Here is a 23,219-nt window from a genome sequence, read left to right on the forward strand (position 1 = left end):
CGCTCCTGGCTGCCGAACGTTGGACTACTTGGAGCTTCCGAGCCGTCTTCAAAGGCAACCCCACCAAACTCATTTCTGAAGAAACAGTTTATTCTGATGGCAATTATTTCATATTATGGCTAGCAAGTGGCAAGATTAGGGTTAGGGTGCTTTTATGTGAGAACAATAAGATATACACTCACTCCCAAAGATTTTCTGAGAAATTGTTGTATGTACCTGGGTTGGGGTGGCTGATAATGTCTCTTTCCTGTTTTTAACACTTACATTGTAATAGAAAGCCATAAACCGCAAGTGCTCAAACAAGAACTGGGGACCAATGGAGAGGAGATTGCTAATTGCCACCCACTGCTTGTCTTTTTTATAACGCATGACTGTGAAAACTTGCCTCGCCTCTTATAGAAAATAAGAAGCTCGCTAGTCAAAAAATCAAGATCTAATAGAAGGATTTTGTTTTGTTCTTTTGACAGTTTTTTTCACAATCATGACAACCTGCATTTTGCAAAAAGGAGGAATAAAGTACTTCTGCTGAGTGATAAAATAAGCTCAAAAGCCCCATCAGTGCTGTAGAATTGTCCTTTCCTACAGATACCTTTCTTACTACTCAATATAACTTTTGAGTTAGAGAATCAATTTTCCATTGTTTTGAGAAGAAACAAGTTAGAAACCAAAAGGACTTCCATGTTTGAAAATATAAACCATTTCATCCTGTTGAGCTCAGCATTCTTTAAGGTAGTGTTTCTCAACCTGGGGGTTGGGACCCCAGGGGGGCGTGAGGGAGTGTCAGAGGGGTCCCCAAAGACCATCAGAAAACACAGAATTTTCTGTTGGTCATGGGGGTTCTGTGTGCGTAGTTTGGTTCGATTCCATTGTTGGTGAAGTTCAGAATGCTCTTTGATTGTAGGATAACTATAAATCCCAGCAACTGCAACTCCCAAGTGACAAAATCAACCTATCCCACCAACCCCACCAGTATTAAAATTTGGGCATATCAGGTATTTGAGCCAAATTTGGTCCAGTGAATGAAAATAAATCCTGCATATCCCTAGAAAAATTACAGTTATGAAGGAGCAACAAAAATTATTTTATGATTGAGGGTCACCACAACATGAGAAACTGTATTAAGGGGTCACGGCATCAGGACGGTTGAGAACCACTGCTTTAAGTCAAAGACAGATTGACTCTAAGAGGATTGACACTGACGTCCACATGAAAACGGTCATAATTTGCAGCTTCCCTCTGCTTTATGAATAAGGGATCGATAGGGCATCCTGTAACACTCTGTCTTACTCTTGCGTCTGGGATGATTTTGATTTGGAATAAAATTTGAGTACAATCAAGGCTGTCCTTCTCCATATGACACTCAGCAGGACCTGCTTTCAAGCACTCATTCATTAGACTGGAGTATAAATAGAAAATAGATTTCATTGAGAAAACTGGGCTTTCCACCAAATTAAAGGGAATCTAAACTCATTTTAAAATGTTCTCTACAGATTGGGTACATGTTAACATAGAAACCAAATAGCCAATCTCCTCATAGATATGAAACCTTTCTAAGTACTGTGGTTTACTGTATTGATTATTTTAATCTATGCAGAGAATCTGCCTGCTACTGGATGTATGTGATTAGATTTCCATGCCAGGAGTTGGCTGCAGAGTATGTCCCCAATGCAATCTGGGCAATCCACAAGGAAGTCTGCATTGTACTTTCAAGATGAGATTAAAATTGCTGATTTTATTTGCACCACTGAAATGTTAAAGGATTACATAGCAATGGGACCTGTAACAAAACAATTCAGTCTGGAAAGTTCCAGTCCAAATTTCTAGTTCCTTTCATTCCGCTCCACTCCCTTTCTTATTCACTTTAATTCCTTGTTTTTCCCCCACTGTGGTCATTGAATGTGTTTCATTCTCATTAGGTAGTTGTTGAGTTTTCTTTCAGAGACACACACTTTTCTAAACTTTTTGTATTTCTGCAATCACAATGTCTCCAAGCATGTAGGCACTTTTGCTTTCTGTATGTTATAGAACTCCAATATGCTGATGACAACATAGTCTGCACATTCAGAAGAAGACCTACAAGCCGCTATAAAAACAGAAGCATATGAGAAGTTCGGCCTCTCATTAAATATTGAGAAAACCAAAGTGCTCTTCTAGCAGGCACCAGCCAATCTCTCTGCAATGCCAGAAATACAGCTTAATGGTGTTACCATTAGAAAATGTTGACCATTTCCACCACCTTGGCAGCCACCTCTCCACAAAAGTCAACATTGACATTGAAATACAACACTGCCTGAGCTCTGCAAGTGTAGCATTTTTCTGAATGAAGCAGGGAGTGTTTGAGGATCGGGACATCTGTGGGGATACCAAGATGCTTGTTTACAAAGCTATTGTCATCCCAACCCTGTTATATACCTGTGAAATGTGGACTGTTTACAGAGGTCACAATCAATTACTGGAACAATTCCATCAGTGTTGCCTCTGAAAAATCCTGCAAATCTCTTGGGAAAACAAGCAGATTGTACTGAACAGGATTCAGTATGCCATCTAATTTATTTTGGATTTTCTACATAAGTCTGCTGCCCTAGGTAAAGTAGAGGATACCAGAGTTGAAACAGTATGTCCACAAGATAAGTATATATGCAATATACTTGTGTGCCTTCAAGTTGCTTCTGATTTATGATGCCCCAATCATGGCTTCTTGTTGTTGTGTGACTTTAAGTAATTTCCAACTTATGGAAACATTAGTGCTTTTAGGAGCAGGGGAGATTTCTTCATAGGGGTTTGCTATTGCCTTCCTCTATGGCTGAGAAAGACCCAATGGGTTCCCAAATCATGATGGCTTCTCAGGATCCAACATTCAAACTACTACGCTATGCTAGCTCATACTCAAATACAACATCTACCCCCTACTCAAAACCTGCAAGATTATTTCTATGCTAGCCACTCCCTGCTACGTGTTGCTGTGGCCCAGTCTGTGTTTTGTGTGTGTGTATATACATCTATTTGTGTATATATGTGGTTTTGTGCATGTGTTGTAATGTAATTTTTGTTTTCTTGCTTTTAAAGTCTCTTCCACTGTGTTTTTCAGTAGTTTTATGAGTGATGGTCACTCATTGGTCTCTTAGGGGTGTAGTGTCCAAAATTGGTGAAAATTCATCCAGTGGTTTTTGAGTTATGTTAATCCCACAAACAAACATTATATTTGTATTTATATAGATCATACAAGCTCCACAAAGTCAGGAAACAGGAAGCTAAGGTCCTATGATCAGGAATGCTGATGTGTATTTTGTCTTCATTTTTAATGCTCTCAGGGAAGAGGGAGAAATATTTCAATATTATTACGCTCCCCATGTGGATTGTGATCCACAGATAAAAACATACAGCACATTCGTTCCAGCAAGGGAAATCATCCTTTACAAAACGAATAAATTATTCCGTTTGGAAACTAAGCAAAGTTGGGCTTCGTTGGTTCTAGGATGGGCACAAACCAGTCATCTTGAGGATGGGCACAAACCAGTCATCTTTCCCAATGAGGGAAAACGAGTCATCTTCAGATACAGCAAGAGAAATAATTCTGTGCCTAAAACTCTGGAGATCCACTGCTGCCAGCCAGAATAAATCAAACTGGCTCAGATAAACCAATGGTCTCAGGTGGCATGACATAGCTTTCTATGATCCTCTGCTCACTGTTTACATGTGTTCTTTCTCAATCCAAAATCTAAAACTGTTGTTGTATAGGGATGCAACACAAAATGTTGCATGCAATGTTCACTTGCATGCAAATGTACTTTTTGGATTGTAATAATCCTAATTTGCATTTCAATAGGACATATGAAATGTTTCTAAATGTAAAAATATAAAAGTGACTATAATGTTTGGAATGTGTCTGATAGCTGTAAGATGTGAGAAATCTTGTGAAACCTTGTTTTCTTTGCAAGTTTCAGCCTCAACGAATGATAATGCTAAATGTAGTAGCTTATGAAGGAACAACAGGTTAATGGAGGCATCATATAATCTCATTCTAGTAATGCTGACGCTGGGAGCCGAGTCCTGAACTATGAATAGGGATACCTCTTGTCTGCGATTCAGCTCCTCAGAAAATAAATTATTTGCACTAAGCCTGGCACAGCATAGGCTCCAACTGTTCCTAAAGTCTGAATAAATAGCATGCATCTGTTCCGAAGGTTTAACTCGGCTGAAAATCTGTGGCATTAAAATCCACATGAAAGAAAGAGGTATGTTCTTTCTTAAACAATGAAGGATATGGATGATCATCCCACCTTATTGCTGGATATGGATGATCATCCCACCTAATCCAAAACTTCAGAATGGGAAATGAGTCCTTGTCGCCCAGTTAACAGAAGATTCGTACAAACGTCAACAACAGAAAATTATATACCTGATATCAAATTCAGCTCTGTTTTTAATATGATTTATGTTGTTTCCTGCAATACTATGCTGTGTGTTTGGTGCATTTTAATAGTGTTATGATGGTGTTTTGATTGATCTATATCTTTAGCTGCTTTTATAGGCAACTTTTCAGGCTAACTATCAGCATAAACATGCTTGTAATCAGTCTTCAATCTCTACTTTCACCTTCGAACAAAAGCCAGTCTGCATATACAAAAAGAGGTGTTGTTCATAAAAATGATTGCGCCCTTTGCTGGAGTGAAGAACATGGAGCCAGAGTTGGCAAATTGTGGCCTTCTCAATGTTGCTTGAACAGCAACCAACTCTCACCACAACTCATATTCAATGTTGACATTTAACATCTGGAAACCCGTATTTGCCCACTTCTGCTTTTTAAACTCCATTTATGTTTTCTTCCATAGCAACTAGATTGCACTTTGGCCCTTATTAAGCTGCAAATGATCTGATGTACCACTGCTTGTGTCACCATTGGTTTTATTAATGAGGTGATTAAGTGGAAGGATAAATCTATTGACTGATACCCCTTATGGTGGTGTGCTACCATGGAGGCGAAGCCTGAATATAGGAAGATAGGCAAAGACTACCTCTGCTTCTGTGACACCCTTAAGTGATACCTCTTATGGTGTGCTACTAAGGAGGTGAAATCTGAATACAGGAAGACAGGCAAAGACAACCACTGCTTCTGGAAGAATGTGAGCTGAAAAGGTGGAATCTGCAGATGCAGATACATTTCTGAAAATCCTTTACAATCTATATATATATAAATGCTCTGTGCTTAATGAGTACCTTAAAAACAAAAGAACAAATGAACAAAATCACACCAAATTTGGCAACAAAATGTCTCACAACACAAGGAGTGACCATCACTCAAAAAAATTATGATTTTGTTATTTGGGAGTTGTAGTTGCTGGGATTTATAGTTCACCTATAATCAAAGAGCATTCTGAACTCCACCAACAATGGAATTGAACCAAACTTGGCACACAACACTCCCATGACCAACAGAAAATACTGAAAGGGTTTGGTGGGCATTGACCTTAAATATTGGAATTGTAGTTCACCTCCATCCTGTGAACACTGTGGACTCAGACAATGAGGGATCTGGACCAAACTTGAAAGGAATATTCAATATGCCCAAATGTGAACACAGATGGAGTTTTGGGGAAATAGACTTTAACATTTGGGAGTTGTAGTTGCTGGGATTTATAGTTCACCTACAATCCAAGAGAATTTTGAACCCCACCAACGATGGAATTGGGCACACAGAACCCCCATGACCAACAGAAAATACTGTGTTTTCTGGTGGTCTTTGGTGACTCTTCTGACACCCCCCTGGTGACCTCCCCTCCGGAGTCTTGACTTCCCAGGTTGAGAAATGCTGCCTTAAGGCCATCCAGTCCAACTACCTTCACCAGGGTAAGAAAACATAATCAAAGCCTTCCTGACAAAGGACCATCTAGCCATTCACACACACATATATGTATATGACAGATGCAATATCAAAGATTTTAAAGGGACCCCTAAAGAAGGACAATGATATGTTGCATGTTCCAGAGTAGGCAAACCAGACAATCTCCACATCAACACTGATAAAGAAACATTAAGAAGTACTGTTTACCCACAAGCATAAAGACATTACATATATTAGAAACCAACACTTCTCATTACTTTATTTTCCAGATCACCAGACTGGGCCACAGCAACATGTGGCAGGGGACCGCTAGTGTACTATAAATTTAGTACCCAAATACAATCCTTGAGATACAAAATAGGAGGTCTATGAGATGGTGGTTTGGAAAACTGGGTCTTAAAATGTAATTAATGATAGAACTTCAGAAATCACTTCCTTTCAGGCTCTTGTGATTGACAAGATGCAATTTTTAATCCCTTGTTAGGTCATCCTCATGACTGAAAGCAGCACGACTGGCAAATATATATAACACTTCTCCCCCTCTCAACAGCATAAACACAACACCAAAAGGAGAGATGAAGGGCAAGCATGCATTAGCAACTTCAGTGAGGAAAAAGAAACTGGAGTGTGTATGAGAGACAGGTATCTGGAATGAAGAAGTGGGAATGGGTAGGAGGAACATACATTCACTCACCTCTGACACCTCCGCTTCAAATCACTCTAATAATATTTACAAGTAACCGCTACCAAAATCCCTTCTTCTACACAACAATTAAAGGGATAGGATCTCTGTTACGTGTTCCACTTTGCAACCTTCCCTCTGGTTGTCTTTTTATGGAAAAGGGGTTGTCGGGAATTGCTAAAACGTGTTTGAATATAATGTCTAGTTCTACTCTCAATCATTTCTCTATGTGCAAAAAAAAAAAAAAAAGAGTCCACAATCTAAGTCTGAATCCTGTGCTGATCTAAACCCAAAGATATCCTTCAAAACATATGCATGCGATCAATAAAGCAAACATGCAAATATGCTCCCAGGAATATATCTCTGCATTGCAAATAGGGACAGCTTTCCTGTAACTCAGTTAACTACATGGTCTATTTATTCATCATCCATCTGTGCTCAAAAACTGAGACTCCTTTCACATAAGGAAAGAGGCATCACAATGAATGTGTCTCCATAGTGCAAAATGTGCAAGCCTTGTTTTTGGCACCAAAACCAAGGAATGATGGGAAATACAATCAAAGCAACTAGAAACCAGTAGTTTGGGGAAAAGTGATGTAGATGGTGTCTAAAATAATCTCTCTATCTAGAAGCTGCTTTGCATATAAATTAATAATATTAATAATAATCATATCATATTCCTTCTACAGCATGGATGCACCCCAAGCAATTCATACTTTTTTTGGCCAAATTACAAAGAATGGACTTTTTGCATCTGTGCATTACATTCATGAGCAAACACTTTTGGTTTCAGGGTATTGAAAATTGAGATGCGCATTAGATTCGATGGTGCATTAGACTCAAGCAAATACGTTATTCTCCATCAGCCAGAATGACCACTAGCCATGCTGTTTGGAAGTTTTTCAATCCAAATAAGTATCTTTTCCTAGCTCTGATGTAAAGGCACAGATGTTTGCGTGTGTTTTTTCCATCCCCTCTCCTTGGCAAAGTGCCTTTTCTGCATAAATACACAAAGTGTCAGAAATCTGTATGTCATACTTTGTGATATGCTGAACTTAGTCCTTAATGGACTTCTTAACAAGCCGAACAGCTGACAGTGAGTCACTACTGACTGCTTGATTCAGCTCCCGATCACTTAGAGATGGAAGAGCAGCAGAGGCAACAGCGACAGCAGACGGCATGTTTTCTGAACAAACCCATCTCAAAAACAGCCTGTTCTCTGAAACAAAAAGTCAGTCTTGACAGATTGCCCAGCACAATTTTTTAACAAGGATATTTCAAATGACTTTGCAATAGAGCGTGGAAAAGTTAATTTTGTGTTTACAATATCTAGAGTTTCCCAGGACAGTCTCAAAAGGGAGTTATTTTCAAGCTCTGGTTATTAAGGTTGTTTCTAAAGAATCATGGTATCTCATCTAAAGTGATGTATACTAATTTCATCTTTGATTGAATGACATCTCAATTAAATAAAGTGCTGCCCAGAAATGAAGTGCTGCCCAAAAAGAAGCAGGAGTGGAGTGGAATAAGCCCCAGAAAACTCTGTGATCAAGTCACCTCAGGGTGAAAATGACTTGAAGGCACACAATAGCAACAACAACAACAAATGCCCCAAAGCTCTGCCTTAACTTCCCCAGCTTGAACAGAAAGTTCAGAAGGGATGTTTCAATCCTGTTCACTGAGAATACTTCTCATAACTGAGAACCTTTATTACTTATTGTCCAAAAGCAGCAAATATTCTATTCCTTTCATCTTTTAATTCTGTAATGGTAGTTAGCTGAGAAGTAGTATTGCCTCAAAGTTATCCAAGAGGATTTGACACTAAGCAGGCATCTGATCCAAGACCACTTTGGTATATTTTTTTACTCTCTAAGGCAGCTGTAGGGAAATTGGGGCTTCGGAAAAATACCGTAGGGAAATTGGGGCTTTGACTCTAATCAAAGCCTTCATCTCTTATGAAAAATAAGACTAGGAGACTTTTTAAAAATGTCACTGAAATTGCAAGCTCCATGGACTAGATCAGTGCTTCCCCAGTTGTGGTCCGTGGACCACCAGTGGTCCACAAGAATGAAAATATATATAATCTCATCATTGAAATTGAGGCTGTCCTACCTCCCGCAAAGCTCCCTTTTCTTTGTGAAGTTTCCTTTTCTATGGTTTGTACTGTATTTTATACTTTTTGCTATGTACAAGCCAATAGCAGCTCTAAATTATTAAATATGGCTTTCTGTGGGCGAGTAGATGACGACTACTGGACGGCATATGTTCTGTATCAGAAACTAGAGCTAATGTGGTACCATCCAATGCAATTTTCTGAATCAGCTCTCCAAATAGCCAAACTGAATCTAAAGTTGATCAAAAACCAATTTGTAACCCTTTTGGTACTAATGTTGGAGAGTGGTCCTTGGACAAGTGGTCCTTGGTAAAAAAAAAAAAAAAAGGTTGGGAATCACTGGATTAGATTAACAAATAAGTTGCAACTGGAAGTAACTTCTTTCCAGCTGTGATTTTCTGTCCAAACTGGTAGTGCAGACTGTACCTGCAAGTCAGAAAGCAGAACTCACAGAAAGCAATAAATTATCAGACACTTTTGAGCAGCCTTGGAATGTGAGCTTAGCCCTGTGGCTGGTGAATGGATATGAAAACATATGTTGTCAGCATTCTCGTGACAACCAAAAAACATCTGTAAATTTCAATCATATGTTTTAAAAACACTATTCACCAAAAAGATTGAATCTCAACATCTAAATTACCATTGAGCCAAGACTGCTAATGAGGCAGCTCAATATTTTAGTGCTCAGAGCAGAGGAAGACAACTTGATGTTTTTCATATGATTTTATTTTTGTTTCCTAATCTACACAGCTTACGTTTAGAGGTTATGGGAGTTGGAATCTAAAATATCTGGAAGGCACAGATTGCTCCCTCCTGGTCCAGAGTGTCTGCAAAATTATTAATATTAAAAAAAGTCTCAATATGCTAATAACTGTTATTTAAAGAGAGAAGCATGCTAGAATTATTCATAGAATTAACAGTGCAGCTCGGTACTAAAAAGTAACTTTTTTTTAAAAAAAAAAGGTAGTGTGGGTGGATTAGAACTTCCTCAATAGCACCATTGGCATATTTGCTTGTTACTGAAAGCGTGTGTATTTGTCCAAATTTATGGTCAAGGGTTTATGCTTGGACACTATGTTTGAAAGAAGTAACTATTCTATGAAAGAAACGGTGTTACCTTTGACAATATTGTTAGCATTTAACATGGTGCGTTGGGAGTTAACTTTTTTTTAAAAAGCTTCAAACCATACTTTTATTATATGCTGCAGATTGCCATAGCGACTTCATTATCTTTTCAGGATTTCATCTGCACCAAAGCATTACATAGAACAATATCTCATTATTTTGTGAAGAGGAGAAGACTGAAAGTTTGGGGAGCTCCACCACTGATGACACTTGATGTTTTTGGAACATAATGGTATCACACCTCTTAACAATGAACACCTGAGACAGAGAGGTACAACGTTTTTCTCCTAAAACCCTGTGATAGTTCACAGATGAAAATAGGTCTTGGAAGACAGAAAACTACTTTTGTTTCATACCCCAAGGTGGTGTGCCAATATTCAGCCAGCAAGAATTGTTATAGGGCAAGGATTGACATGCTTCATCCTTTGACAGCACGGGCCATTTACTACAGGCAGCAAATGTTGATAGGAAGGAAAAGACATAGATTCCTAACTGTTCTCTTCACTGCACTGCAGAATTATGTATGTAAGTGGAGGTCAAAAAATGTAGCATCTTGTTATCTCAACTCACATTATAGCAGTGAGTAATGGATTGAGGTGGGGAGTGATGGTCACTTTTAATAATTGTAATACAAATCCTAGATATAACGGTGAGGTTATAGCAAATATGTTGGGTATCTGTCAGAACAATATAGTAGAGAACATGAATGTCCCCCCAATAATGATGATGTTTTGAATCTCTAGGGAGAATAATATTGGTATTGAGATTGGGAATCCTCAAAGTACCAAGACCTACTCTGATATTGATATGGGGCAGGTTGTTTAGGCTTCCACACTTCAAGAACCAATGCTCTCAATGTCTAATCCTGTGGCAAATTAAACTAGGGCCCTATCGCATTGGAATATACTCCGTTTCTGAGACATAATTCTGAACTGGTTCTGTCACATGATGTTCGTCCCATTCCATCAATAATTTGTCGGAATCGGTCTGCATAATGTCACAGAAACGAGTAATTGCACATAGAATTCTAATCCTTTTTAAAATTTAATATCGTTCAGAAGCACAGTTTTTATACATGGTCACAAAATCAGTATGCATTCCATCTGCTAAAATCTTGTGAGAACAGGAGTCTTCCAGGCTACATCACTGCACAATATTAGAAAAACATATCAATAAAAGTGATGCAGGGAGGCATTTGAATGGATTGGGAGGAGCCAGTCTTCCATGCTGTGACGAATCAAAGAGCAGTATTTTCAAAATGTACGAATCAAGTGTAATGGGGTCAGTATGCATCACATTTGAATACAGTATGCATTCAGTCCTTTAAAAAAATACGGGTCTCGCATTCCAAGTACAAACCAACAACCTGAACTTCATCGGACTGTGTGTGAGAATGGAAGAAGAGAATGTGTACAACTCCTAAGTGGAAGAACCAAATGAAACCAAAATTTGTAGAGGAGGGACTCAGAGGTTTTCTTACCCATCTTTTTCCAAAGTCAAAGAGAATGGACATTTCTCTCTTTACTGTTGTTTGTCTTAAGAACTTTCTCAGTGTAAGGAGAGCTTAAGAGCTTTCTCCTGTGTTGGAACCAATGGGCCCAATTCATTCTCATAACCCTTAGCTCACCAAGAAGTTCAACTGCTGTTCCTGGGGTGGAGATGGATGCAATAATTGACTGAAGCCATATGAAGCAGTTTATTTTTGGGCTGCAAGGGATTGCAGTTTGGAGGGTCTTTTTTTTTTTTTGAAGAGCTTTAAGACAGGAAGTCTGGCCAAATAAGAGTTGACCATGTGCTCTTTACCCAGGCAGAGGAGATAGTAATGGTTGACTGTCAAAAAAGGAAATCTTTGTCCCACACTCACAATGCTAGTTAATTAAAAAAAGGTTATGTGTGTGGACCAGAAGGCATGATGTCCACCAAAACACAGCTCTGGAAGCTTCTAAAGACCTCTGTGCAGGAGATGAATGACCCACACAGAGTCACAGAGGTCATGAAGAACTATGTGTTATACACACATCTATGATTTGAACTTCATTCTGAAAGTCTGACATAACAAAGTTATTTATAGCAAAACTGTCCTATTACTACTCTTTGACTTCAGTTTAAACTTCATTGTCCTTTAAGTACAGAAAAAATAGACTTTGTTCTTATGTAATCGTATGGTTTGACATGAACTGTCCTTTTCTCCTCTTTCCTTTACCTCTTACACAGTTATATTTATTTTATTCTCTATTATTTATAGGCAAACCAATTGCAATCTTTCTTTAAAATAGGTCTGCACAACACATCGCCCTCTGGATATTTTGGACTTCATCTCCCAGAATTCCTGACCATTAGACAAGCTGGCCAGGGCTGCTGGGAGTTGGAGTCCCAAACACTTAGAGGACCACAGGTTGTGCAAATCTGCTTTAAAACTACAGAAACAGTGTACTAAGCAGCACTCTCTCTTTTGTTTTGAAGATAGTGAGAGTTGTTTAAAATGAGATAAACCTATTCTAAATTTTATTAGATGATTTCCTTCTTTGACCAGGAACCACTTGTAACCAAAAGGTTACAAATCCGTTTTTGGTCAACTTTTGATTCGGTTTGATTATTTGGAGTGCTGATTCAGAAAATTCCATTGGATAGACCACACAGCTCTAGCTTCTGATACAGAACATATGCCATCCAGTAGTCACCATCTGCTCACCCACAGAAAACCATATTTGATAAGCATCGGCACTATAACAGGGTTTCGCAAGACCAATTGCTCTCGTTGCAACGGTGTAGTAATGGTGAGGCCGCCGACCATATTTTAGTTCTTGCAGATCACTGGTGGCCCACGGACCACAGGTTGGGAACCACTGTTTCATACCAATCATTTCTTGCTACACTTTAAAAGAACATAGCTACATTTTGCCTGACAATTTTCACAAGGTCAAGGTTTGTTCAAGGTGAACCTTTGCATATTCTGAAGATGTTATCAGGAAACATTTTTACATGTTTTACATATTATTTGTGAAGTTTAACACTATTTTTCCACTATGAAACAATAGAAGAATGACAGCTAAAGCTGACTGTAATTCTTACTTACCAATTACAAAAATGATGTGTGATTTCTTCGGATCCTCTACAAAATCTAAATTGAATATAAAATATTGTGTTTTAAAAATAGTAAAAATCTTAAATTTTCATATAACAGCATGAACTCTACTATATAATCATGTTATACTATGTTCCTAGACATATTAATCATAGTACCCCCAAAAATTCAGTGAAATTTGCTCCCACAAAGTGAACGTTCAGGATTACATCTAAGTCATTAAAAAAATCCTGCCTTTAGTCTTCTACTGAAACATTCTTTGTTATACAGCATCCATAGGCACAGCACCTGTGCAATATATAGCTGTTAAAGTTCCCATAACAAACCTATAATGAACAATGGCAGGAATCCTGCCCAGCAGTTATGAGTGCATAAGCATCATAGTTATAATGCCATGCCTTCATCCTTGTTCTGACCCTGCCCCCCCTCCCCCCAGGCGGCAGCAGTTGTGATCCTATTTACATGTATGGTGTGTACATATTTTGAATTATGTTCCATTAGTCAGTCCCTGCACTCAACAGCAGTGTAGGGTAATGACCTAGACACAACCGGGATTTGTTTTCCTAAGCAGGAAATCCTTCACTCAACCAAAACAGCAGCAGCAGCAGCTGTTCAACAGGAAAAAAAAAATCCCACTGAAAGCAAGCCTATTCATAGCTGGTCGGGGGAACTATCAGCCCCATGTTTGTGGGTGTTGTAAACCAGAACATTTGGAAACCAAAGGTGACGAAGCAGGTTAGTGAACTTGAATGGTGAATAGAGCCACAATTTTCCCTAAAACATTGAAACTTCATGATTCCTCCTTAACTGCCATGGCATTGCCCTATGAAATCCTGCTGTTTGTTTTTTTGGTGAGGCAATCCCGTATTTCATAAAATGCTTCCATGACAGCTAAATTAGAACCATAATGCTATAGATTGTGTGAAAGGGGCTCTAGACCAGCGGTTCTCAACCTGTGGGTCCCCAGGTGTTTTGGCCGACAACTCCCAGAAATCCCAGCCAGGTTACCAGATGATAGGATTTCTGGGAGCTGAAGGCCAAAACATCTGGGGACCCACAGGTTGAGAACCACTGCTCTAGACTCTGTAGCCACATTGGAACATTTTCTCAGGGGAGTCAATTCAGATGTTACTGTTCCATTACTTAATGTACTGACGCTTGTATGATATTTTGAATTCTGTGAGTGCTGGCTCCATAACTACATATTCCTCAGGCTCTCTTCTCATGGTATGCCAAAGGATAAGTGAGTAACTTTTCCCAGACTCATGTTCCAATGACCTGCAGAATGCACCTCCATCTACCCATGCTTGATAAAGTAGGTTGGAGGAGGAGTTGAAATTGCGGCAATCGTGTCACCGTGATTATGAATATGGAGCAATTAAGGATGAGTAAATCCAGATAACTGTTCCATATTCATGACTGCTATTCAGTCACAACTGTGACATGATTAGCACTATTGTGATCCATGGGAGGGAGGTCCATTTGGTTTGTGTTTGATGCGTGGATGAATTTCATTTCCAACAGGTTGGGAATTGGGCAAGAAGAGGTTACTAACTCAAGTATACTTTTGGAGGAACATTTTGGGTCTTAATTAAGCATACGTAATACAGAATGCTGTACTTAACATACTTAATACATATGTTATCGAAGGCTTTCATGGCCGGAATCACTGGGTTGCTGTGAGTGAAAATGCCAGCCACAGATGCAGCTGAAACGTTAGGAGAGAATGCTACTGGAACATGGCCATACATCCCGAAAAACTCACAACAACCCAGTTAATACATAGTTAAAATAAAAAAAAACATTCTAAACATTCCGAACACTATTCCAAAATAAATATTTTGGAAGTATCAAATGCTGTTCATTTCACTAAAATATTAGTTGGGTTGTTGTAGGTTTTTTCGGGCTATATGGCCATGTTCTAGAAGCATTCTCTCCTGATGTTTCGCCTGCATCTATGGCAAGCAACCTCAGAGGTAGTGAGGATGCTTGCCATAGATGCAGGCGAAACATCAGGAGAGAATGCCTCTAGAACATGGCCATATAGCCTGAAAAAACCTACAACAACCCAGTGATTCCGGCCATGAAAGCCTTCGACAAAATATTAGTTGTTTTTATATTATTGTGTTAAAGGATTATCATTATGCTCTCATTACCTCAGAAGGTTATTAGTTGCTTTCAAACATTTCTTCTTTTATATCTAGACACTTTTTATATCTGACAATTTTCAAAATGAAAAGAGGATACATGCTAGAAATAAACAAACCAAAAAACTCACCTTCTAAATTCTCAGGTCTACAAAGACATGACGGGTCATATGCCTGTCAACAAAGGAAACAACATATTTTGAAGAAAGTTTTATTAACGGTTTGGTACATTTCATATTCCTATCGGTATTACTGTTGTCAGTGTGAAAGATAGACACATGAAAAAATTCTGTTCACAATTCTTATCTCGTAGGACTGTCTGATAAGTCTTGATTTTTGTTTATTTTTGTGGAGAGTGCTACCTGAGTGCACTTGGGAAGCTCCTTCAAATGTACTCAGACTGACAGAGCATATTCAAAGGTTTCTGCAGAGTAATAAATGCAGTGTGTCTTGCGTTGGAAAGCCCAGTTTACCAATTAAAGTCTAGCCAACTGGCATTGTGGCAGCCAACGGAAACAATGAGAAAGCCCCCCCCCCCCCCCCCCGGTGAAAACGTTTAGAAAAAGTGGTTTTCAGGTCAAGTGTGCTATAAGGAAGAGCAAGGCATGTGCCATGAAGTGGAAAGCCTTTACAAAAGTTCACAAGACTGGTATTGACCTTTTGTCCCTTTCGCAACTGGAAGCAAGCCTGTTTTTTGAAAGCCTGCTCTTGATGATCACAAAAGGGAAAGAAAACCTCAAGGAGCCACAAATAGGTTTCCTGAAGTCTAACACAAAATTAAATTGGTTGTAATAGAATACTATACACAGTCCACTCTAAGTCAATGAAGATGACACTGCAATACAAATCCAAGACAGTAGGTAGGTACTGATGATAATCATAGTATGAGAAAGCAGAGCAACATCTTAAAAACACTTTTAGATCAAAGGCAATGTAATGGTAAAATACAGAAGTTAATTTGTCTTATTTCTGGATTGAGCTATATAAACAAATTTATTTCAAAACTTTTTTAAAAAATCAGAAACTCTCAAAACTTTATTTACAAACAATTTGATGCTGATTATTAGAATGCTAAACTTGTTTATGAATAAGCCAGTCCCTGAGTTACAAACATCTGTCTTACAAAAGACTCATAGTTAAGAACAAGGGTGAGTCAACAGGGAGTGAGTGAACTCTACCATTCAGAAGGGAAATTCACTCCTGAAAAAGTTATCACGGGGAAAAGGTGTATCCACTGAAGCTTTCTCACCAATCTTTGTTTCCACAACAAGCCAAATATTTAAAAAATCTTGACTGGTATAGCAGTTAAAAATGTACCTGTTCTGATTTGGCCATTGTGCTATATTTACCTCTATGCTGTTCCACATCCATGCATGTGTAGTTATAGCACAAGTTGTATCTAAAAGCAACTCTACTGACTGCATAATTGTAATCATTTTAGAGGCTTCTGAAGCTAGTGTGGGGAATTTGCATAAGATTCAGGAAAGGCCAAAAAGCTAGCCTAGAGATTTAGCAGGGAGTCAAACATTTGGGCTCTAACAGGGATGAACAACTTTGTCAACAAAATTCAAAGACATTGCAGTGTTAGTCTGGAATATCAGTATGCGAAAGGGTTTTGTAGCACCTTGGAGACTTAATTTAGAGAACCAAGTTGGTAGCAGAAGTTTTTGTAGACTAAGTCTATTTCCTTTGTCAACAGAGGTGAGATTGTGCGAGAAAAGATTTCAGTTGTTAAAGCAACAGGCATTCAGTTGAACTAAAGGACAATCAAAGATACTAAACTGAGTGAATGTTATGAGTAATATGTCAAGAACTGAGGACAAGGACGATATGAAGGTACACATTGCAAGAATCTAACAAATGAAGCCACAAATAAGGGGACACAACTTCTTAGAAAGCAAACTGGTTAATGGAATGGAAATCATGAGAAAGGCAGAACAAAATTGAGAAGGGAGAAAATGAGAAGCACTAAAAAATGAAATAATAATCAAAACTGGGTTTAGGACTGGGATTACATAGCAGAGAAGTCAAACTTGGCAGTTTGTGGTTAAGAGATCAAGAGAGTTAACAGGGGAAGAGGAATCTGTCCAAACTCTAGTTTAAAGGAATCAGATATAGAGAGAAAACAGGAAATACCGAATTTATCTACATGAGTGGTAAAATAAAGCAAAATTTTGAGTGTTATTAAAGAGAAAGAAAACCAGACAGACAAGATCCGATATATAGTCTCTTTATATAAACTTATATAAATGCGCAGAATACCCTTGGGAACTTTAAGCGCAGGCTGTGAAATTGCCCCCAAAGTACATCAAAGCCCCCAGACATGAACTCCTATTTGTAAAAATTATTTTTGCGTTGATTTTGTGGCAATTCTTTTGCCCCTACACCACCCATAATTTTCCAAATGCACTTAAATAGGCAATGTATCGCTCCCATCACCCTCCCTGGCCCCCAAAATGGGGGGGGGGGGATATCAGCCAAAATGGCAGCCAGAATGGACATCATATCACTTTGAGCATGCTGTAACATGCCGCTATGACCCAACAACCAGGCAGGTGTAGGAAGGAAAAATGCCCCCTACTGTTTGCAGTTGCTTATATAAAATTATGCATGGTGTGGAGAAAGGCGATAAGGAGATTTTTCTCTCACACACATCACTAAAACTGTCCATTGAATGGTTATCCATTGAAGCTGAATGGAGTTAAATTCAGAACAGTTCAGAAAAAGTTAGCACAGCTTACAATTAAGCTATGGATTTTGGTACCATTGGATTTAGTGATGACTGCCCACTTGTTTTAAAGGATGATTGGACAAAGTCATAGAGCTTGTAGCATATCCTTAGCTACTAATCATGATGGCAATATGTTACCCATATATGTCTTTTCATGGAACACAGAGAGGAGAATATGTTTGCTTGGAAATTCTGCTTGTAGGCTTCCCGTAGTTGGCTGGCCATCATGTGAACAGAATAATGGACTAGATGGGATTTTGGTGTGATCCAGCATGGCTCTTCTTACGTTCTAAAATGCAAATGTGAATTAAGTTTAACAAAGTCCTTTTGAAGTGAATCTGGAAGGTAAAGCCTGGTGGGTGAATAGGCAAATTGGGGCAGCAACTAGTAGAATTTGGTATGTAGGAAGCCATCACCATAACTTAGAGTGTTCTCTACAAAAACATTGTTTTTTTAAAGCAGGCTTTGAAATAATTACTTTGTCAGTAACTATTAATAATGGTGGTTGGAATCTTGTTGGCAACACTTGCATGAATATGTCTTATTTTGGCTGTTACACAAGTAGCAAATCGTTAGCCCTTTGTGCAAAAGTCAGTCAGTGGTCAAGCTCTGGGGTACCGTTGAGACTGTTTACTGGTCAGAAAAGTGGTGGGAGTGGGACCAGGGAATGCCAATCCTGGCTAAATTGTAGCTTTTGCAAAAGGAAATTATTTTGATCTCCTATATCTAAGATCGCATCTTGCATTGAAATTACAATTTTGTAATCTAGAGTTAAAAATTCACAATTACTCTGTATTCAGCTATCCTGTGTGGTCACAATCATGGTGCTACCGGCACAATCACAAGCAAACTTAAAAAAAACCCTTTAAACATCTTCATTTATTTTGGTCATCTACCTACAGATTTCTACTCAGCATCGCCTTGCTGTGTCTAAAGGTAAAGGTTCCCGTTGACATTAAGCCTAGTCGTGTCCAACTCTGGGGGGTGGTGCTCATTTCCATTTCTAAGCTGGAGCCAGCATTGTCCATAGTTGCCTCCTAGGACATGTGGCCAGCATGACTGCATGGAGTGTTACCTTCCTACCGAAGTGGTACCCACCAAAGCGGTACCTATGGATCTACTCACATTTGCATGCTTTCAAACTCCTAGGTTGGCAGAAGCTGGGGCTAACAGAGGGAGCTCACCCTGCTCCCCACATTTGAACTGACAACCTTTCGGTCAGTAAGTTCAACAGTTCAACAGTTTGACCCGCTGCGCCACCAGGGGTTCCCTTATGCAGTCTAATAAAACCTAGCATAGCTTTAGACCTACCTGCATTTGACTTTGAGTCAGTAAACATTTATTTGAGCTTGAATCTAATAATTATTACAGGTTTGCTTCCAGCAAAGAAATTTTATCCTCCTTTGAGGATAATTGCACAACTTGGAAGAGACTTTAAAAACTTGTGCCAAATGCCTAACACCTGTCTCTTATTTTCCAGATAGTTTTGAGTTAGAACAACCACAGTTTTGTCTTGCTACCTCATTGTTTATTTGCCTATTTGACCTTTTCAAAAGAGAAAAATCCTGGAAGAGTAAGCAGACCAAATATCATCTATCAAGAAAATGAGTCAAACAGCAAAATGATAGTCCATTGTTTGTGCTGTTTTTTGCTCTTCACTTCACTGTCTTCCATCTGCTTGTTTGACTCCTTCTGTTCTTCAGTATCTCTCGCCTCCAGTCTAGAAATAATATGGAGTAGCAGCTTTCATTCAGCAACCATGATTTTTCATGGGTTGCAGCATTACTGATATGGCAGAGTTGCTTTCCCCCCTCAATCTTCTATATCACATTAGACTTGCATAAATATTACAATGTAAGATTGCTTGGATCACAATGATTCTGTTGCTACTCTTTGAGGCAAATCTTGATGCAAATGATGCAACAGTATGGAAGTGGTCTCCTCTACATGATCAAAGCCAACAATATATCACTTCCCCAATGACGTGTAAGAGGGAGCAATATGGGAAAGACATTAACGGGAGGTAAAAGAATAAGAACTCCCTAAAGAGACCACCTCAAATTCCATTACAAAAGACCATTTTACATGTATGCTTGCTCCATTCTGAACGCGACCAACAGCAAGCACTCCCTCCCACACACAAACTGCCACAACAGCCTAAAAGCAAAACAAAATTCAGACGCATCAAAAGCATGCTCTATGAATCCACCAAACTATCTGAACAACATTAAAGGCAACATTTTCTTCGGGGCAAACTACAGATCTTTGCATCTACAACTGGGTTTTTTTAGCCTCTAATATACCAGTTCCCATGGTAACTTAAGATGAACAGATTGTTCGCAGGCTTGAAAAGATTTCTGTTAACCATCTTTTAACATTCCAGGACACGGACTGTTTAAAAAAAGCTTTATGATATATTTATAACATTATTTCATCTTGACTGTCCCTGAGGATATAGCTCTCTCTTATAAATATTTAAGCTGTAAAAAATTATAAGCACTTCTGAAATTTAGAGGGCTATAACTTTACATATGCCTATAAGCACTGCAACTCCAATGGAGAGTAGGATCCAACCAGACTTAGAAGATCATTTGTATGGCTACAGGCTAAAGGGCTGTGCAAGGCACTCCTGTGTACACAGTAAGGTTCTAAGTACTTTGTTGACATTTGGGATGATGTTGAGAGAGGCATCCAGTACGTGTTAAGGAGATGTTTTCTGAAAAGCAGCCTGAATCTGGACACAGAAGCATTTATTTAGATGCATGACTGAGCTTTTGAGTTCTCAGAATTTAGAATGTGTCTCTCTATGTATTAGAGCTTTTGTCACACAGTATATGTTTACCAGGTCATGCTTTTCACAAAATAGAGACATCCATTTGTTCTTTAAGGAGGAACTTAAGTGAGGAACTATCTCTTGAGCCGTGGGCTCCATTTCTGAGCACCTTATACCCCAATCTTGGATCCTCAGAAGACCAAGCACACTAGGGTGCCATCTATGCTAACCATATAATGCACTTTCAAATCATATTGGAGGAAGTGGTTTCATTGAGCAGATGATTACACAGGAAATCCCAGAACTCGTTTGAAGGCTGGATGGTGATTACACAAAACACAGAGCACTGATGCACATTAAGGGCTTTCTTTCGCATCCTTTTGTGGGAATTGCTTTTCTGGATGCTGTTTGAGGCTACCTGTGAACTGCCTTAAATGATCAATGTAGATAGGTAGTAAAGCTTAGGTTTGGGTTTAGTAGCAGAGTGTAGGGGAAAATAAGCTTTCTAAGATGCAGAAGTGTTATTTATTTATTGTGTCAGGAGTGAACCAAACAGTTGTACTGCATTAAAAAAACACACAAAGTTTGCAAACTTGGCATTCTATTAAATGCCCTTTGACCAGTAGCTGGCCACTTGGAGTGCCTCTGGTGTTGCTATAAGAAGGTCCTCCATTGTGCATGTGGAAGGACTCAGGTTGCATTGTAGTAGGTGGTCAATGGTTTGCTCTTCTCCACACTTGCATGTCTTGGATTCCACTTTGTAGCCCCGTTTCTTAAGGTTGGCTTTGCATCTCGTGGTGCCAGAGCGCAGTCTGTTCAGTGCCTTCCAAGTCTCTCATCTGGCTAACTCTTGGTTATCTGAGAGATTTCATGCCTGGTCTTTAGCTTGTCTAGATCGACACTTGATCTAGATCCCAGCTACAGCCCATCCTGGGGCTAAGCCAAGAGAAATGGCTCATGATATAACAGGATCCTATTGAAGCCTTAAGTGGACTTCTTCATTATTATGTTGTATGTTTCTTTGAAATTATGTTGTATGGTTCTGTGGAAGGGCTCAGTCAAAGAAAGATGATTTACATATTCAAAATTTTTACAGTAAGAAAATTATACTTCCATTACCTGTGCTGAAAGGATAATGCATTCAGTTAAGTTCTACAGTTTTAGTCTGATATGCAGAATCCACATATAACTTGTATAGCATTATAGAGAAAACTTGTAGTAAGATTATTTTGCAAAACAGTTGGAAGCCAAACAGGCTGACTAGAGGGAGTGTACAACTCCGCTCTTGCAAAAGCTCCACTGGCTGGTTTTGATCTACAAAGCCCTGCCTGGTACATGTTATATGAAGGACCATATCTCTTTCTTTGAACCTGGTAGACATTTACAACCAACTGCGAGGGAGGGCTTCTCTCACCACGCACTCAAGTTAATTTGGTGGGAGCACACGAGAGGGCATTTTCAGTGGTTGTTCCCAGAGTGTGGAATTCCCTCCCAAGAGAGACCAGGATGGCCCCATTGCTGCTGGCCTTCCTCAAGCAGATACCAGCAGCATTTGGGGAAGGATGAGGCACACACTGCTGGGGAGCCTGTGGGTGGAATTCAAGGGGGGGGGGGGGGGGGATTGTGAATGTTAAATGCAAGTTTAGTTGTATTTATATTTTAAAATCCACACAGCAGTGTTTAAGTGTTTTTTAAATGTTTACATTCTATTTGTTTTAAATTGTGACCAAATTGTGTGGTTGTTAGCCACCTTGAGTCCCATGGAGAGACAGGTGGAGTACAAATGAAAGTAAATAAATAAAATGGAGCCCCGGTGATGCAGTGGGTTAAAGCACTGAGCTGCTGAATTTGCTGACCGAAAGGTTGGTGGCTCGAATCTGGGGAGTGGCATGAGTTCCCGCTGTTAGCACCAGCTTCTACAAACCTAGCAGTAAGAAAACATGCAAATGCGAGTAGATCAATAGATACCGCTCCGGCAGGAAGGTAACGGTGTTCCATGCAGCCATGCTGGCCGCATGACCTTGGAGGTGTCTACGGACAATGCCAACTCTTGGCCTAAGAAATGGAGATGAGCACCAATCCCTAGAGTTGGACACGACTGGACTTAATGTCAGGGGAAAACCTTTGCCTTAATAAAATAATAAATTAGTTGGTTTTGTCTAAGAGTGCCAGGTTTCCTTGCTTCTCCACTCCCTGATTCATGTCTTCCTGCTTTAATTTCTTTTTAAAATTTTAGAGCATTCAAAACCTGTAGGTCAACAAATAATCTATATTTAGATAAAAAATCAAATCAACATTATTTTGACTTCACTGATTTTTTTTTACCTCATGGCCTTTATGGCTTCATGTCTTTTCTTTTTCTATATTGAGAAAAGCAGTTATGCTTCTAGACTGTAAAGGAAGTGCTCTCATCTTGAAGTTTCATCTTTATTCTTCAGTAATCTACTTTTCACTAAACATATTTTGATATTAATATATCTGTCTATGCATTGCCTTTTTCCTAAAAAACAAATTTGTCATGCTTTATGTTGAAAGACAAAATGCAGCAATGGTTTCTTTGAAGCATGTTTCTGAGGGTAATAAATTTTAATCAACAATTTAATTTTTATGCCTAACAGTGTGAAATTCTCAGCGGGAATCCTTCATTTCCCAATTTTTATCTTTTCTTTTATATGTTGCCTTTTAAAAATGTAACTTTGGCCATTCTTCAATAATTTCAACCCT

General features: G+C 39.0%; 1 protein-coding gene across 1 annotated transcript in view; it reads right to left on the minus strand.

The window, feature by feature from the left end:
- Positions 1–23,219, minus strand: part of AK5 (adenylate kinase 5) — a 121,874-nt gene that overhangs the window by 11,997 nt on the left and 86,658 nt on the right. The window contains exons 9-10 of the mRNA XM_060773755.2: positions 15,123–15,165; positions 12,836–12,880 (exon numbers count right to left, since the gene is read on the minus strand). Coding sequence (XP_060629738.2) covers positions 12,836–12,880; positions 15,123–15,165 — 88 coding nt within the window. The remainder of the gene's footprint in view (positions 1–12,835; positions 12,881–15,122; positions 15,166–23,219) is intronic.

This window comes from Anolis sagrei, chromosome 4 (genome assembly GCF_037176765.1).
Source record: "Anolis sagrei isolate rAnoSag1 chromosome 4, rAnoSag1.mat, whole genome shotgun sequence".
NCBI lineage: Eukaryota > Metazoa > Chordata > Lepidosauria > Squamata > Dactyloidae > Anolis > Anolis sagrei.